Source organism: Passer domesticus, chromosome 16 (genome assembly GCF_036417665.1).
Source record: "Passer domesticus isolate bPasDom1 chromosome 16, bPasDom1.hap1, whole genome shotgun sequence".
Classification (NCBI taxonomy): domain Eukaryota; kingdom Metazoa; phylum Chordata; class Aves; order Passeriformes; family Passeridae; genus Passer; species Passer domesticus.
In genome coordinates, this window is record NC_087489.1 from 9,538,973 (window position 1) to 9,557,477 (window position 18,505).

At 49.2% G+C, this 18,505-nt stretch overlaps 1 protein-coding gene across 1 annotated transcript in view; it reads right to left on the bottom strand.

Moving 5' to 3' along the window:
* Positions 1-17,143, bottom strand: part of COL20A1 (collagen type XX alpha 1 chain) — a 51,600-nt gene extending 34,457 nt beyond the window's left edge. Inside the window, exons 1-13 of the mRNA XM_064391693.1 lie at positions 16,858-17,143; positions 13,270-13,354; positions 10,419-10,529; positions 8,699-8,842; positions 8,324-8,473; positions 7,211-7,411; positions 5,862-6,017; positions 4,774-4,893; positions 4,449-4,613; positions 3,077-3,241; positions 1,989-2,161; positions 1,275-1,404; positions 688-833 (exon numbers count right to left, since the gene is read on the bottom strand). Of these exons, the coding sequence (XP_064247763.1) occupies positions 688-833; positions 1,275-1,404; positions 1,989-2,161; positions 3,077-3,241; positions 4,449-4,613; positions 4,774-4,893; positions 5,862-6,017; positions 7,211-7,411; positions 8,324-8,473; positions 8,699-8,842; positions 10,419-10,529; positions 13,270-13,342 (1,734 nt within the window). The 5' untranslated portion in view covers positions 13,343-13,354; positions 16,858-17,143. The remainder of the gene's footprint in view (positions 1-687; positions 834-1,274; positions 1,405-1,988; positions 2,162-3,076; positions 3,242-4,448; positions 4,614-4,773; positions 4,894-5,861; positions 6,018-7,210; positions 7,412-8,323; positions 8,474-8,698; positions 8,843-10,418; positions 10,530-13,269; positions 13,355-16,857) is intronic.
* Between the last annotated feature and the right edge of the window lie 1,362 nt (positions 17,144-18,505).

Consider the following 18,505-nt stretch of genomic DNA (forward strand, 5'->3'; position numbering starts at 1 on the left):
TGTTGCTTCAAGTATTCTGGATCTTATAAAAATCCCATTGCTATGCCCTGAAATTAGAATATTAGCTGTTTCTGGTTTGAAAACCACCCTGCTATTGTCCCTAATGCTGTGCATTCAAAGGGGGAATCTTAGTCAAAGAGGCAATAAATGTTCCTCCCCACTCAGTTTGTTTTTTAAAAATTCATATCCTCAGCCTACAGGTACTCCAGATAAGGCACTAACATGCACAACAAAGGGTTCTTAGATGTTTCTAAGGATTTTCCATTCATCAAGCATTGTTTTACTCATCTGCAGTGTCGTAGGTCTGTTTTCAGATGTCAGCAAAATCCGCCCTAACACATTTTCAATTAACATTTAAAGATACACACAGTCAAGATGTTTAGGTACAGCCTTGAGGATGCAGTGATTACACTTGGGGCTGCAAGGATGTGAGTTCAGTGCCTTGGTTCCCAGGGCCCCAGGAAGCAGCCAGATCTCTCCCTTGACTTAATTTCCCACATGAAACCCTTGCAGATAGAAATCATTTTGAGACAAACCATTAAAAAAAGAACCTTCTATGAAAGCTGTTTCTGGCAATAATTATACATTTTTTTCTTTGACCACATGATACCAACTGCCAAAGCTTAGAGCTAGCACTAAACTCAGCCCGAGAAAAAACAATGTTATCACTATTATCACAAACTCTACCTCTGTTGTGTAGTCCTCTGCTCCATCGGGGGCTGCAGAGCAGAGCACCAGGTAGTGTGTGGCTCCCTGGGCTGCTTCCCAGCTCAGCCTCAGACTGTTGTGGCTCAGCTCAGAGACGCGCAGGGAGCGAGGGGAAGACAAAGGCACTAAGGAGAAAAATAAGGCACAAAGGTACCTTCAGTGTATGAGGTCTGAAACAACTCAAAACCCAGGGGATTTACAACAGCTACTGCAAGCTGGTGGGCACTTACCCATGTCTAACTCTATGCTACAGACAGTTTCATTCACTTGGAGACCATGGATTTAAAATTTTAAAAAAGCAGCAAAGAGTTGCAATATGTTTCTAGCAGGGTGTGTTACTGCCCCATTCTGCTTTGCAGAATGAAGTAGGTGGAAAGGACCCCCTGGAGGTCTCTGGCCCAACCAGCTGCTCAAAGAACAGTCTGCTCAAGGGTCTTGTCTGGTTGAGTTCTGAGCATCTCCAAGATAAAGAGAGGCTGAACTGGAGCTGGGAAATACACAAGGCAGGCTCTGGTCTGAGATGGCCAGACCAGCCACCAGCAGAGTTGTCTCTACTCAGGACCTACGTGTGGAGGTGACGCCTCTGAGCGCGTCCCCCGCGGCGCTGTCGTACACGGCGATCACCGACACCAGGTACTCCGTGTGCGAGGTCAGGTTGGACAGCTGCAGGGAGGACACTGCTCCCTCCAAAACCACCTGCAAGCACAGGGCAGGGCTGTCAGGGCAGGGAGGTGCTGCTGCTCTTCAGGCAGTGGAACAGCTGAAGTGGCCATCCCTGGCCATCCCTGGCTCCTCCATGTCAGATCTGTGCCCAGAATCATGAAGTCCAGTTGCCCTCAGTGTTTTGTGCTAGCTAAAATCTCTCAAAAACAGAGAGGTGAGAGGCAGAAAGGATTGCTGTCCTCTAAGCCTGGGATTTGTGCAAACACTGAGCACAAAACTCTAGTCATGCTCTCAATGAAATCAATGGAAATTCATCCACAACTTGGATTTGCCTTTTTAAATCACATCCATCACAGATGAGTATTCTTGGACAGCTCTCTGTATCCATGTCCTCTGAGTCAAAACACATGGTTTAGGGAGGGGATAACACTAAGAGAAAAATCAACTTTGTCACCCTATTACCTCATCACATGTACACTCATTGTACATTTAAATTCTTCTCTGGCTTAACTGATGTCCCACTCCCACCCTCTTTTGGTCCACCTAAGCCTACTTAAATTCCCAGCCACCATCTGGAAGCTGTGGCAGTCTCAGGTGTCCAGGGAAAGGTCTCTCACCTCTTTGGGAGTCCCACCCTTGGATGGATAATACACAACCCTGTATTTCTTTGGTGGTCTCAGAGGAGGGCTCCAGGCCAAGTGCATGCTCTTGGAGGTCACAGCAGATATTTTCAGGTCAGTTGGGCTCAGCTGGGGACCTGTGTTCACAGGGGTGTCTTTCACAGCGCTGCCTAGGAATTAAAAACAGAGTTATTTTCTTACATTCACACTTCTCATGCCAAACATACTTTCCAGCTCATAAATATGAGTGACATTTTTCAAATCAAGTTGCAGGCTCCTTCCCTATAGAGTAGAGAAACTGTTCCAGACTACTCTGAAATAAATATTTTAAAACTGGGTGTACAGAGAACATAAATACTCCATAAAGAGCAGGCTGTGTATTTTTCTGAGTGCTGCAAATAATTCTTCAATACAAGTCTGCATTCCTCAATCACAAAAAATTGCCAAAATTATGAAGCAAAAATTACTTTGGTTTCTTTTTGAAGAAGCTCATTTTTCTTCAGCCTAACCTTCACCTTTGTCAAATGTCTATTTATGTCAAATACAAATCAATAAGAATAAATGAATTTATTTACACGAATGTCCAGAGCATTAAAATAAAGTTATGTTTGAAATTTAGATGTTCCCATTCTGCTTATGTCAATCTTAGAGCAAAAAGGGATAGAAATATGTACACAATATTTCTCCTGAGGATCTAAGCTAACATCTGGAGGGGTTCTTCATGCTCTTCATCATGCAAACTGTTCTCCAGCAAAGGAAAGAAATGGCTGCTTGATTTGAACTTGAATGGCCTTGGAGATCCAACATTCAAAGTTTAGTGGCGAAAAAAAAGTGTATGGGTGTTTTTAACATCTCATCCTACCTCCACATTTACCCCATACTCCTTCCCTAGTATATTTTCATACTAGTTCTTCTTTTTTTTCTGCCTCTTTTTGGTTGGAAGAAACTCAGAAAAGGAGATGGGTACAACACATTTATCACACCATATGCTAAAGGAAGAGAGAAGGAATTTCCCTACAATGGTAATTGCTGTCATTAGGTGATTTTCTCCTCCAAGAGAGGCAGGAAGGGCGGTCCCACTTCACCTGCGGTTTCCTTGTGGCTCCTCTCCTTGATCCTGGTGCACAGGACCCGTGTGAGCTTGCCCACCAGGGAGCTGAGCAGGGGGAAGTCCAGCACGTTGTAGACGGTGAGCTCCAGCGGCTCCGAGGCCACCTGCCGCAGCTCCGCCTCGTCCGCGTTCTTCACCCCTGCCACCAGAGAACCAGCCTGAGAAACGCCCCACACAGGGCTCAGCACCACCCTGCTCTCCAAGCACGGCCTCCCAGCCACCCCACTGGCAGCGTGGTGGCTTTTCCTGCAGCAACTTCCCTGCAGCGACCACCTCAGCCCAGCCTGGGAAGAGCTTTCTGCTCAGAAGGGTTTTAGTAGCCTGGAGACAGCCTGGTGAATCTTCATGCTGTTTTCCTGCCTCCTCACCACTTGCAGGCTTGGCTAGCAGAAAGGTAGATGTTTTTCAACCAGAGATGCAGTTGGCATAAACAGATGAGAGGCTGAATGAACAAATAACCATTTTATATTTATGAGGTGCCAGCGCTCCCCACAGAGAGCCTGTTGTTCATCACATTGCATTTCAACAGTCAGGGATGAGCAAAAAGCAGCCCTTTTATATAACAGAACTTCTCCATCACACAGCATCCCCATCCTTCAGCTCCCCCTCCTCATTAACTCTCTGCTGACCAAGCTCTACAGTAAAATTCATTTTGCTTCCCAAAGCTTAGTTCAAGGTTCCCTAACACTGTCCAAGGAGGCTCAGCAGCTCTTCTTCCTCCATAAATGCCACTTACCTGCACAACCCCATGCAATAAAACCTCGCTTGCATGTCCCTAACATAAATTAGCATTTAAACTTTTGGAGATGGCAATTTTAGAGGAGTTTTTATGTAACTTTATTGCTCATGTATCAGTCTCCAGCAGACCTCGTGTGCTCTTCAGGGCCAGAGCTGCTCAAGGCCATTCCGTGTCTCGGTGTTGCTGGCAGACAGTGAAAAGCAGATAATGTTGTTATTCAGAAAAATGGGAAGTTGTGAGAGGCAGTAATTATACAGGAGGTTTTCTGCCATCCCCAATACAACATTCTTTTGCCCAATTCCACAGCTGAGAATATTGTTTTCATGGCACTGGTCCCTGAGGCTCACAAAGGTCTTTAGATGGGAGGTGTGAAATCTCTCATGTGAATGTTTTCTCCAAAAAAAATATACACTTCGAAGATACTGCTTGGGCTGAATAAATGAGTTAATTTTCATCTGAGCCACAGTGCAATGAAGTCTCACCCACTACCTCAGTTCTACAGCCTCAGGATGCTTCTGTCAAAGTTGAGGGAACACAACCTTCAATTTGAAAATGACCAAAAATAGGTTTGCTTTGTCCTACAGCTTATCAATGGCTGTGATCTTACCAATGGCAAATATCTCTATGCCCAGGTTTTTCAAGGTCTGAGCAGCCAGGTTGGCATCATCCTGGGATTTCCCATCAGTCAGGAGGATTACCAACTTCTCAGCCTCCAGCCGGGCACCAGCATCTGGTTTCAGATTCTGCTCCAGGACGTGGGTCAGTGCTAGACCTGGGGAGGGGCAGAGATGCAGGTTGTGCTACAGCCTTCCCAAAAAAAACCCCATGCCTTTACTGTTTTCTCTGCTCCCCAGTGGCCACAGTCCCCACAGAGCTCATTATCCATGGGAACAGCTTCCCCCACTGCTTAGAGCCCTGCCAGGTGGAGTTACCTGTAAAGGTGTTGCCGCCCTTGTACCTCAGATTCCTCACGGCCTCCAGCAGCTGTTCCCTGGTGGAGTAAGCACTGAGATCCCACTCTGTGCGGGGGTCACTGCTGTACTGGGACAGCCCTGGGGAAGACAGGAGCCATGGGCATCGTGCCAGCCCAGGTGAGTGCAGGAGGCACACTCTGGGAACCGGTGTCAGGACTGGGAGGGAAGATGACACCAATAATGACAGGGACTGGGGGTGAGCAGATGGGGCTTCTAACTCCACTTTCTGTATGATTCTGAGAAAACAGCATGAAGTTGAGTCAGGGGAGGTTTAGGCTGGGTATTGGGAAAAGGTTCTTCCCCCAGGAGGTGGTGGGGCACTGAACAGGTTCCCAGGGCAGTGATCACAGTTCAAGGCCTCACAGAGCTCAAGGAATGTTTGGATAATGCTCTCAGGCACAGGGTGGGATCTTTGGGGTGTTCTGCGCAGGGCCAGGACTTGGACTCAATGATCCTTGTGGGTCCTTCCCAAATCAGAATATTCCACAATTCTGCGGTTCTCTGGTCCTGCCATGGCAGCAAAGCGATGCCTCAGATCCCACATGGTACAGGGTTACACAGTCTTGTCATGATGATCACAGGTATTTGATAAGGTGTCAAGGTAAATCCAGGGCAAACAATCAGCTGCAAGGGCTGAGAAGGATTTACACCATTTATTTCATGTACAGCCTGGATGTCAGCATCCCTCAGAGCTGGGAGCAGCCCCATTCCCTGCTGAACTCACAGCAGCCCCAGTGGGGCTGCACTCAGTGCATTGGTGGCTGAGCACCTCGTCAGAGATGGCAGCAAATCCCAAAAGAATCTCAGCATCACCACCCGACCTAGGGCTGCCCAAAGACAGCGCTGCTGTTCATTCTGCAGATATTTTTCACAGCCACTAGAGGCCAGAGCTTGCTGCCAGATGGGAAAAGCTTCCAAGAGCAGCTCAAGGACCCCCTCCTAAAGAAATAACAGCTCCCAAAAGGAGCACATAACCACGGGGACATGAGACCAAGACCCCTTCAAACATCCACATCCCAAGGTCAGGAAACAGGGGCATGTCCTACCTACTCTGATCTTGTCTTCTGCAATACTGAATGGGGAAATCAAATTGCTCAGGAACTCTTTAATGAGCTTGAAATTGTTGCGCCCAATGCTCCAGGAGCCATCCACAAGCAGGACGATGTCAATCATGGCAGGTGTGTCACACTGAAACTGGGAGCCTGCAGGGGAAAGGTTTGGTATGAGAGAAGCAATTGTGAGGAGGAAAACCTGCTTCATCTTTAAGATAAAAATCAAATCTGCTGTGCAAGGCCTTGTCTGGATGGTGGAATGGACCATCTGCCAGTCTGGCACATGTCAGCGTCCTGTGAAATCCATGGAGCCAAGGATAACCCATCTCAGCACCTCGAAATGGAGTGGTGTGCAGCTGCACCTCTGCAAAGAAGGGGTTAAAGCTGTCAGGAAGCATGTGCTAACCCAAGCACTGCTCTCTACAAGCTGTCAGCTCCATTCCATCTCTGCCCCAGCCCAGTGCTTCCTTTTATCTAGCTTAAGTCTCCAAGAATTGCAGGTGATTGCTTAATTCCATTCCATCACGAGATCCCCTGTGGGCTACAATTATTTCATGGCTTTATATTAAATCCAATCTCTCAGTAAAAACCTGCTGGCACCATGGAAGCTCCAGCTCAGCCTTCCTCCCCACCCCAGCCTTCAGCTCAGCAGAGGATAAGATAAGGCATTTTGCTAATTGGATGCACCTTCCTTGAGTATTTCTCAGATGGGGAATTTTCCATCTTTGGCGGAGGGGAAACAGATGATCCCACAAAGATTTATCAGGCTCCAAGGAGGTGTGTCTCCTCTCACAGACATGGATTTCTGCTGGGCCAGAGGGGATGCTCTGGCCCATCCCATTCCCACCATTTCAGCAGAGCTGGGAGCCACCACAATCTCAACTGAATCTGAAGGATCCTCGTGGATCAGTTATCTGTGAAACACGAAGAACAGGCTGGGTAACAAACACCCCTGGTGCTTGGAAAGGAAACACCTTGGAAAGGTCCATGGCTGGGGGTGCTCTGCTGAAGAGCACAAATGCTTACATGAATCTGCCAGAAGCAGGGGGAGACGACAACGTGAAGAGAGAATGGTGCCAAATCAATTAAAATCAATAAATTAAATCATCTGGAAGGAATTTTTGGCCTAATTCCATCTTTCCTGAGAATTCATGTTGTTCTACAGGACTCCAAATTTCTCCAGTGAGCTCTGACAACTCCCAAAGCATGAGCTAGGGATTGGAAACACAACCAGCAGCACTGTACTCTGGGGGGGCAGAGGGTGGGCTGGAAAGCTTGAATTCAATGAGCTTCAGGAAAGCAGCAGAGGAGAAGGAGCAAGACATGTCTGAACCCCCTCTCACCTCGTCTCAATGAATCCTTTGGGGGTTTTTCTTTTCCTGGAGACTCGTGCTCTGCGTTTGCAGGAGTGTGCTGGGATGATTTTGGGGTTGTTGATGCTGTTTCTGTCATGCTGGCCTCCACACTGGGCTGGTTTCTTGTCGTTTCTCCTGAGCTCTTTGGCTGAATCCCCTTCTGCCTTTTCTTTTCAGCTCTGTCCTTTGCTGTGCTCCAAAGAGAAAAATCCCCTCGTCCCTAACTGTGTTATCCCCATGCAATCCCACTCCTCAGCTGAGCTAAGCCACATTTGGCACAGATGTAGGGGGCTCAGAAAGGGTAAAATTCCTACAATTTTATGGGAATAGGTGGATAGACTGTCACCACCTTCATTCATACCTGTCTGAGAGGTAGGAATGTGTGTGTGCTCAGGAGCTAATGTTAAAAATGGGTCACATCAACAAGTGTGTCCTTCCCATTATCTTTGATGATGAAAAACAATGAATGTTTATAAAATATAAATCAGGGAAAACATCCCATGGCACCTCATACCCAGTTGCTCTCCAGAGCTCAGCAATCTGTGACTTGCAAACACCCTGAGCTACTGCAAGACTTTTTGGATAATGGCCCTGATGGATCTTTCTTCTATCAACAGGTGGAATTCCCTTTTGAGCCCATGGAAACACGAGACTCTGTAGTTACATACAGTCCTCAGCCAGGGAGGTTGAGGAAATCCTTCGTGTAGAGCCCCTGCAGCCAGTCCTGGGACACAGAGCTTAGGGACAAAAGCACATCAGCCCTAGTGCTCAGGGAGCAGCTTGTTCTCAAAGGATCCACATTCAGTTAAAGGATCAGTTTGCATCTGCTGAATTTGGGTACCTGGACGTGCATTTTCACTTGGCTGGAATGAGGAGCAAATATTTTTATGTGGTTTACTGTGTTTCTGTAGCTAAGAATCGTATGCAGAGGATGAGACCAGGCTAGCAAGGCTCACTGTAAGAATATCTCTGATGAAGGGAGGTTGTGGTGAGGAAATGGGAATGGTTTTGGGGACAGCTGAATGCTCCAGCTGTGGTAGCATGGCACAGGCCATGGCTCAAAATCAACCCCTGTGACTCCAGGACAGTGAGAGCACCCACCTGGGTGTGACAGGGCAGTGTTCAGGGGTGGTGGGGTGGCCTCAGCCACCCCACTGTGCTCAGCTGCTGAGGAGGTGAGATTCTTTCCTGACGCAGCTCCTGCGTTCCTTCGGTTGTTTCTAGTCAGGGATGCATTTCTGAGCTCCTCTACTGTAGGAAGACCAAAAATAGAGAAATTGCCCATCTAGAGAGGCCTGTGAGCCACAGTTTCCTCCCTCATCCCCTGGATTTTCCCCATCTCCCTTTCTAACCTTCCAACCAAAATAGTACCAGGCTCTGGGATTGCCAAACAATCTGCAGGGGATGGGCCAGAGCAGCCACAACCCCAAGAGCCTCAGGAGCTCTGAGTGGTAAAATTCAGCCCTCTCCACTTACTCACAAATTTCCTCTTGGCAAACAGGGCTTCCTGGGAGCCATTGAGCACGTAGACCTGCAGGGTGTATTCCTTGGTGGGGCTCAGCCCTCCCACTGTGGCTTTGGGAGTCTTGGTTTTCAGCATGACTTCTTGCTCCGAGTCCCCTGAGGTGGGATGAAGCCACAGTTCAGAGCCTGTCAGAGCTTAAATTCAAGCTGACAGTAGCAAAAGCAGCACTGAAATGCAGGGAATGTCTGCCTAGGGACTGCAGTCAGCTCCTATTCATGCTTTAAATTTTGAGGAGCTCTAATTTTTACTCTTTTTCTTCAATGTAGAGTTGAGAAGATTGAGGTGGGTTTTTTAAATCCCTGGTACGTGCCGAAATTAGAGAATTACTTCCCACCCAGGATTAGTGCAACTCTCACCAGCTTCCCAAGGAGTTGTTGAGTGAAAAGCTGGTGTTCAGAGTGTAAAGACTGGCAACTGCTTATGAAAACACCCAGCTGATTGAGGTCATGGTGACAAAATGAGCAAGTGACTCGGAGTCTCTGGAGGTCACCACTGGCACTTGGACTCATCTTACCCCAGCTGTGCTGCCTCTGCCCCATCTGTCTGCAAGGGCAGCTGCTGCCTGAAGGGCACAGCTCATTTCTGGGGCTGGCATTGTTTCCAGAGCCCCCCACAGCCATGTCCCAAGCTGTTGCACCCTGTCCTGGGGCTGGGATGCCTTGAGCAGCCAGGAGCTGGGGGTTTCTGTGCTGGCAGGGCAGTGAGCAGAGGGAGCAAGGCAGTGATGCTGCCAGAACAGAGGCACAGCAGCTCCCTAAACCCCTCTGTAGGAAAGCTCTGCAAGCTTTAAATGATGGAGATGGATGTGTTTCTGACCCAGCCATCCCTGTGCTCCTGCCTGGGGCTGGAAACTCCCCAGCCTGAGAGGGAAAGCCTCAGGCATGTGCTGGGGATTCCCTGCATTCCCGGGATGCTCATCGATCTCTGCTGAGCTGAGGCTCTGAGGAGGAGCAGGGCAGGCAAGGAATGAGAAACCTGCTGCTCCAGGCTGGGAAACAGGTGGGGCTGAGCTAAAAACGGGTGGATGATCACAGGAGCTGCCGCCTGCTCCACAGCTCCCTTTTTCCGGCTCACTGGGAAAGCGACCGGGAATGAAATGCCAGCCACAACTGAGGATGGCTCAGCCCCTCCTCCAGCTGAGGGACATCGTGTCCTTCCAACACCGCCAGGTTCAGCACCTGAAATCAGGGAGTAGGGGTAGGGAGCTAGAGAGATGAGCCCACCCACACAAATAGGGTCAAAAACTTCCCATTCCTTGTCCCTGCAGTGCTGGGAGAGCTGGGAGCTCCACAGAAGAGCCAGGCAAGGAACCTGTTTCATTTTTGTCTCACAGAGTCCCAGAGAACAGCGTTTCTGGCTAAACCTTTCCCCTAGGATGAAGAGGGCTGAATTTCCTCTCTTTCCTGTGAAGGAGTGAAAAAGGGGCAGTGCCTGCATTGGGTGGCACTACAGACTGCTCCCATGGTGGCCAGAGAGGCTCCTTGTCAGTGCTGCACGTACAGCCCAGTGAAACCAACCCTTGGAAACAGAGCAGGCTGTGGGTGACTCCCTCTGCCTTGTCTCTATTCCCTTCAGGTCTCAATAATGCTCATTTTTAGGTCCTGCTGTGCCCCAGACAAAAGGTGGAGCTCAGTCCCGCTCTCACACAGGGATCTCTGCTGGGACTCGTACCTGCCATGGGCTTTACCCGAACTTTGTAGCCACTGATGTTCCCCTCAGTCTCTTTCCACTTCATCTGGAGCCTGTCTTCTGAAAGGACTGTGAGCTTCAGCCGGCCTGACCCTGGGGAGGAGGAGACGTGTCCGTGCTGTTATGGGTGCAATTCACAGAATCACAGAACCACTGGGCTGGAAGAGACCTTCAGGATCATCAAGTCCAACCCAGCCCCAACACCCCAACTAAACCCTGGCACCCAGTGCCACATCCAGGCTTTGTTAAACACACCCAGGGATGGTGACTCCACCACCTCCCCGGGCAGCCATGCCAGAACTTTATCACTCTTTCTGTAAAAAACTTTTTCCTAATATCCAACCTGTATTTCCCTTGGTGCAGCTTGAGACTGTGACCTCTCATTCTGTCAGTTCTGCCTGGAGAAAGAGATCAACCCCACCTGACCACAACAACCCTTCAGGAAGTTGTAGAGAGTGATAAAGTCACCTCTGAGACTCCTTTTCTCCAGGCTAAACACCCCCAGCTCCCCAGGATTCCTCACAGGGTTTGTGTTCCCAGCCCCTTGGAATTCCTGCCACAAAATCCACGTGTGCTGTCTTTCCTGAGGACATGGCATAGTTCTAGCACAAAGGGAACCTTCCCCACCCCAGGCAAGTCCTCAGCATCCCCTGGGGCTGTGGGGCTGCTCCTGCATTCCCCTTCCACCTCTGCAAGCCTGGAGCCTCCCGTGCAAGGAGGAGTTTCTCAGGTGCTCGTTTATAGCCCTGCAGAAAGGTAAAGCAGCTCCCCACTGGTGGGGGCTTTCTCTGAACTCTTCCTGTCTTGAAGGGTTCTCCCAGAGCTTTCAGGCTCAATGGTTTTTTACAGCAAGTGTGTTCAGTGCAAACACGTGGAATGGGAGGGCAGCAAACAGATAAGTGGGCTCAGACCAGCTCTTCAATAGGCTTGGGCTGCTGAGAAATGCAGAAATTCCCCAGGTGATGGATGCCACACTTCTGCAGAATGATCATTTCAGAGGCAGCTCCAAGGACCAGCTGGGTTTAGAAAGAAGGAAAGAAAAAAAAAATAGAAGAAAACCTGATAAAGTGTAAATAACAGCTCCTGGCAGGACCATAACTCATGGGCACCAGCTTGTATCAGTTTGCTGCAGGGAGCTGCAAACTAAATGACAAATCCTGAGGGAAAAAATAGTATCAGACAAGGAGGTAAAGAGAAGAAAGAGCACATTCCTTTATCATCTCCAGATTTCACAGCTATCTGTTAACCCCAGCTAGATGTCTGAGCCCATGTGTCACTCCTAGAATCCATGATTCCTGTCACACAAATGTCACCATAGGAAACTTTTTCACTTGGCTGGATGCAGGATGGCAACTCAGCAGATTTCTCTCCCCTCCTCCTGATGCTGTGCCCAGCGCTGCCTTTCCAGCAGAATGCCCTGATTTGCAGTGAGTGAGCACACCATAAACATCTGCACCCAAGTGCTCCCCTCATTTGCAGCTGTTACCAATCTTTTTCCCTTTACAATTACTCACAAAAAAATAAATCTTAGAGTGACCTGGAGTTTCTGCTCAGGGCTGCCAAACTGTCACCCAGGGCTCCTCAGCTCCCTAATCTGGTCTTGCACGATGCCCTGACACCTCCTGACATCCCTGCCATGATGTCACCACCCAGGAAAGCAGTGAGAGCTGGCAGTGAGGTTCCTGCTTGTCTCAGCCCAACATCTGTGCCTTAACCTTTCCCTGCAGAGACTTCCTGCAGGCTGCCCAACAAGCAGATAACTATTTTGGGGAAACAAAGCTCAGATTCACATCTCACCCCAGGCAAATCTGAAGAGGAAGAAAGAAAACAGGGGAAAGAGGGGTGAAGGGCAAGAAGCAAATCCTAAAATCATGCCTAAGAGAAATGGTAAAAGATCATGGAACAATGAGGGGAATTCATAGTTAGATTAAACATGGAGCTGCCTTCTTTTGGCCAAGTGTGGTCCAGCTCCTTGGGCATCACTCTAGGAGCCCAGAAGCTAAAAAGACAAGAATGTCCCCAGACAGACCAGAAAGGACATCATCCTCTAAAGCACCATTATGTGCTGGATGCAAATGATCCCAGTGCCATGAAAGCTCCACTGTTTCCTTGCCATGTGTTAGATGTGCACTGTTTGATGCTGTAACCTTGCTCTCCAGCTCACAGGGAGTTAAGCCCAGGCCTAACTGCAGAAGTCTGGAAGATACCCAGCAGGGAGACACATCTGTCCCTGCAGTGCCACCACCTCTCTGGAAACCTTTGTGCTCTTCAGACATAACCTAAAGGTGGCTCTTCCACATCAGAAAGGCTGTGCTGAGGTGCAGTGGGCATTTTCTGGTCACTCTGGGGAGCAGGATGATACAGGAGGAATCACTTTGTGCTTTCTCACCCAGATGTTGCACCACATCTCACCACAAACACCCAAAGCAGGAAGGTGCAGGGTGCAGTGTCTAAAGAAGCAACAGCCTTTTTCCTCCTGTTTCTCAGGCTCCCACAGATCACACAAGCCCCTCGTTGCTTGCACAGGCTGAAATGCATCCCTGATGCAAGGGAGTGGCTGAACTGCTGCCAGGGATGAGGACAGGCCAGGCAGGGTGGGGAGGGATGCAGGGGCTCTCCCCAGATGGGCCCCCTGACCCCTCTTTGCTCTTCATGCTTGGGAAAGGCTGTTTGGAGCCTCACCAGCAGCCCCCAGAGCACAGCAGCCCCTGGAATGCTGCCTGGCTTTGGGAATGCCCCTGGCAGTGGTGTCACAGCCAGCAGGAAGGGCTGGGCTATCCCAGAGACAGACAAACCTTCAGGAACACTCCACAAGGGCAGGCAGGCTCCTTACCTTGGCCCGCTCGTCCCCAGACATGGCTCACCACAGGCAGGCAGGCAAGAAAGAACCAAGTGTGAATCAGCATTGTGAGCAGGACCTACAAAAGGACAAATGGCAGAACTTTTGCAGAAGTAAAAGTTGTATTTCACCACATCAAAATCCACATTTTGTCCATCCTCTTTTAAGGCACCACAAGGTCTGGGCATCACTGATGGCACTGAGAGGGTGGGTAGAGAAGAACACACAGATTTTCCTGCAATCCCTACACATTATTTTATCTTTTTGGTCCCTCCAATATAGCTGTTCAGTGCCTTGGACTAAACTGCGTTTATAAACCTGGTGGGGACCACTCCTCTCCTCCTGCTTGTGCCTGGGGCTGGGCACTGTTCTCTGGGCAGGACAATCTCAGCAGTGGAGCTCCCAGTGATGGGCTCTGCTCTGATCATGGAAATCAACACTGGCACATGAGAGATTCCAGAATAACTTCTGGTTTAAACTGTACAGAAGTAATTAATTCTGGTTATCATGACCACAGTCATTCCAGGTATACAGAGAGCATGTTTCTCATGTCCCTGGGATGCACACACCAATCACAAAGGAAGAAGCACAGAAAGGAGCAGCCAGGCTCCTCAAACCACAGATTTAATGACATCAGTTGCTGTGATAAAGCGATTTTGCGGCAGGAGGGATCCACAGATCCAGTGGAGTTTTTATGTGAACAGCTTACAAAGAAGGGGTTTATTTCTTATTTCATTCCCAAGAAGTTATATCTAGGACTTGTTAGGATAGTTTTGCTCTAATTTGTTGACCTGAACAGACTGAAAGCAGACAGGACAGACTTACCCATGGCTGAGGATCAGTTTGATTCAGAAATAACCTCAGCAGCATGGCCAAAGCTGACTGCCAGCCCCAGCCCATGGACCTCGAGCTCCCACACTTGGCTCTGCCAGCCTGGATTTCTGTGCTGTTCAGTTTGGGTCAGGAATTTTGGGTCAGCAGAAAACCACCCTGATGGAAGCAGTGTGGTTCCACTCATCTGGCTCTCAGCAAACCAGGTTTTAAGCACAGGTTGTTGGCCCTTTGTCATCTCTGTGCTCCACATTTCAGCCTCACTGCTTCTGGCAGAACCAGCCCTGTACTCTCTCCTGCAGGGACATTTCACTTCTCTGCACCTTGATGGACAGGTATGCAGAGGCTCCTGGCAAATGCCTGATTCCCCTCAAACACAGCAGCTTTGTAGCAATTTCAAGGAAAAATAAATATGCACATGAGTGAGTGAGTGACCCAGGCATGATCTGTTTAAATCAGATCTAAATTGCTGGAAGAATGGATGGAAAAACGTGCAAGTTGTAACAGGGTGTTGTTAACCACCCTTCTCTGTCTGTGATTTTTTTTTTTATTTATTGAAGATGAATGGAACAACTGCAGTGTAACCGAAGCCTTTAGCCATGGGAAACACTTGCTTTATTTTTCCAGCTCACAAAATGAGGTCATTGTTTATAAAAAACAGCAAACATTTGATAGGTGGGTTTCAGGACCCTGACTGTCACCTCCAGGAAATCAGAGCCTGCCCTGGCTGCAGAGGTATGTGTGCCAAACAGCAGCAAAAAGTCAGCATTTTCCAAATTCTTTGAACTAAAATTTAATTTTTGCCATTTTGCAATGCCACCAAACTGCTCTTGATTTCCTTGAAACTTCTGTGCAACTGCTGACAACCAGGATGCCAAACTCTGGCAAAAGCACTGGATTGTGTGGAACCTTTTCATGTTAACCAGGGTGATATGGGACCCAAAATCCAGAATAATAAACTCCCCCAGCCTGCACTGATCCAGCTTACTGCAGGCTCTGATTCAGGCAGGAGCTTCCACCCTGTTGTGTCAGTTCAATATCATCAAAGAATCACAGACTGGTTTGGGCTGGAAGGGACCTTAAAGCTCATCTCTTTCCACTCCTTCAGGGACACCTTCCACTGTCCCAGGTTGCTCCAGCCCCATCCAACCTGGCCTTGGACACTTCCCAGGATGGGGCAGCCACAGCTTCTCTGGGCACCCTGTGCCAGGGCTTGCCCACCCTCACAGTAATCCTGGTTTTAACCCAGACTGGGCACGGTTAGACCCCAGGGTGTGGATCTTTTCTGTGACTAAAGCAAGAAACGGGGACTTCACCTCTTCTGTCACCTCAGAGGCAAACCCATCACCATTCTGCCTCCTCTCCAACATTCATTTTCCTACCTGCAAATCAGGAATAAGAAATGCACCTGTCTGAAGTGGTGGAAGTCACACATCTGGAGGAGTTCCCTCTCCTCAACTCACCTGCCACATCCCAAGCCCCAGCTCCAGGACCCCGTGGTCCCTCCCCATCCAGTTCTGCCGTCAGTGGTGGCACCAGCCAGGCTGAGCGTGGAGCCTGGGCTGAGGGGAGCACAGGGACAGCAGCCTGCTGGCAGGCAGGGAGCCCACAGCACGCTGGTGCCTCTCTCCTGTCACTCACCCCCAGGGAAGGAATGTGGAGACAGCAGCACATGGAGCAAGTGGTGAGTATTTCCAGAGCCTGTGTGGGGGACACACCACTTTCCATTGCTCCAGTTGTGTGCTCAGAGGAGATTTGGAGGTTAAGGCAGTCAGAGAAGCCTTTTTTTGTACAGGAAATTTCAGAAGTAATTGCTTTAGTCAAAGAAAAAAATGCCAGCCATATATTTAAATCAGCAGGACTAAAGGTGAGGATTTGCAGGCACTGTGAATTATTTCCATCCTCCACAGTCACAGTCTGGGGACGTTTCCTCATGTCAGAGGTCATCACTGTCTCTGCACAGAAGTGCTGGCAGAAGCAATGTCACCTCGTGTCCCACTCATGAGCAGTGCCAGGGACAGCCCTGCAGAAGAGACAGGGACTGCCCCAGGCAGAAAACTGCAGGGAATAAATCTGCCCCACATTCCCCGAGTGCTTTGCTGGTTAAAGGACCTAAACAGACTAAAAAACATTCCAATTCATCAACCCCCTTCTACTTTCTCTTGGAAAGTTTCTCTATCTCAGTTCCACTACTGAACAAAAGTGGAAGCAGCACCAGATTAAAAAAAAAAAATCAGGAACAAGTTCCACTTCTAGGCTGAGCTTTTGCAGCTCCCCCAGCCCATCAGGCTGAATCCACCCACACCTCCAGGAGGGAAAACCCCCACGCAGGTGACAAACCCTTACAAGAACTCTCTGGCAGCAGAATCCTGCGGTTTGGTACTATCAACCACAAAAGAAGGGAAAAAAAATACCAGAAAAGGAAGGGTGGGGGGAAAGGATTAAAAAAAAAAAAGAAGAAAAAAAATCAAACCAACAAACAAAGTGCATTTCTCACAGCCACAATTCTGAAGAGTTACCGAGTCCTGGCAGTGTTTAGGCTGATGTCAGGGAATGTGCCTTGAAGCCACCTCACCCTAAAGGATGGGACCTGTCCCCCCTGCCCGACCCCAAGCACTGCACCAGCTCCAAGCCTCCCAGAGAGCAAAACCCTGCAGAAATCCCTTCCTGGCATACCCACACATGCCCAAAAGAGCAAAGCCCCGCTCGGCATCCCTGCCCAGCCAGCCCCGGGGGGAAGGAGGCACAGACCTCTCGGAGACGGCGGCGGCTCCGGCTACATCCCGGGCTGGGGGCAGGAGCTGCCCTGGCGCCTCATCCGCTCCTCGGCGCGATCAAAGACTGCGATTCCCAGCGGCCAGGAGGGATAAGGAAGGGGAGGGAGAACAGAGGGATGGGATGGGATGGGATTCCCCCACCTCCCTGTCCCACGGCCCCTTCGCGCCGCCGAATGAAGCGTGGAGAGCAGGAGGACGCGAGGAGCAATCGGCTTTTCGGGGCTTTGCTAATGAAATAAAACCAAATCTCTGTCCGGGAGGCTGCAGGCTGATTTCCTAGAAGGCAGCAGCAAGTCCTGGCTCCCGCCCACCCTGAGAGTCGGGATGAAGGCAGCCCGGCCCAGCTCACTCCCATTCACAGCCCCGGAGGGGTGTGCTCCCTCTGCTTTAGGAAACTGAGCACATCTGGAAGCTCTGCAGGGCCAGAGGCTGAATCTTGAGCTGGAGCTCCTCAGCTGTGAGATCCAGCCCTGGGAGAGGGATCCTGAGCACCAGGAGCTCCTGGGGGAGACCCCCAGCTCCCTGCCAAAACTTCTTCTGGACAGATTTTATCCTCGTTGCCAGGAGGGAATGACTGACAGTGACATTTCTCATTACAGAGGCCAGATTTTCATCTGCAGGGACTGTCAGCATCAGTCTCCCATCACAACTGAGGTTTAAGATATTTGCATTGACATTCAGCAGGAAACACGGATACCTTTGGAAGTGTCAAGTTAAATGGGGGAAAAAAATCAGAGTTTTCAAAATATTTTGCACATTAAACAAACATTTGTTAGCTCTTTGCAGTTTTGTTTTATAATCTTGTAAGTACTTAAAGTATAACAATGTACAGACCAAAGGATAACACCAAAAGGAAGCACTTAAATAATAGAATTACAGAAGGATTTGGGTTGGAAGGGACATAACAGAGCATGTTATTCCAACCTCTGCATGGACAGAAACTCCTTCTGCTATCCCAGATTGCCCCATCTAACCCAGCCTTGAACACTTCCAGGGATGGGGCAGCCACAGCCTCTCTGGGCAAAAAGTGGGCAACAAATCTTCATAGAACAAAGCAGAGAGGGTTGTTACTGTCCTTTGTGTAAATACCACAAATTACCTCTTCTGAAATTCCTGCTGGCCTTCTGATGTTGCTCAGAGCTGCTACAGGTTTCTTTAAAAGTAGGAGAAAGATATCAGCACTTATCTCCTGTGCTTCCAAGGAATTCAGATCCAGAATTAAAAATTCCTGCTTTGACACAGAAAATGCTGGAGCTGTTTTCAGTGCTTGTGTTCAGGGTGTTGTTTCCTGACCTGCCTTTCCCAAGGTGCTCACACCTAAACCTGCTGGATTTGACCTTAGTGCAAGCCAAGAACCCTGGGTTACACCTTTGCACATCACAGACACCCAAACTCTCCCTAAAGAGAATTTACAAAGCAAAAAGGCAGATGGAGGTTGCTGAACTCGTGCACTGAATGCTACAAATGAGTTTGTTGAGGAGATGGTCTGGTTCCACTTAGGGGCTGGAAGGACCCCAGTTATCAATGCAAACATCTTGCCTGGACCCTGTTCCAGGAATTCTGTGCTCCAGGTTGTCCCATGACCTCAGAACCAGCACTGGGAGAGCAGAGACCCCTTTACA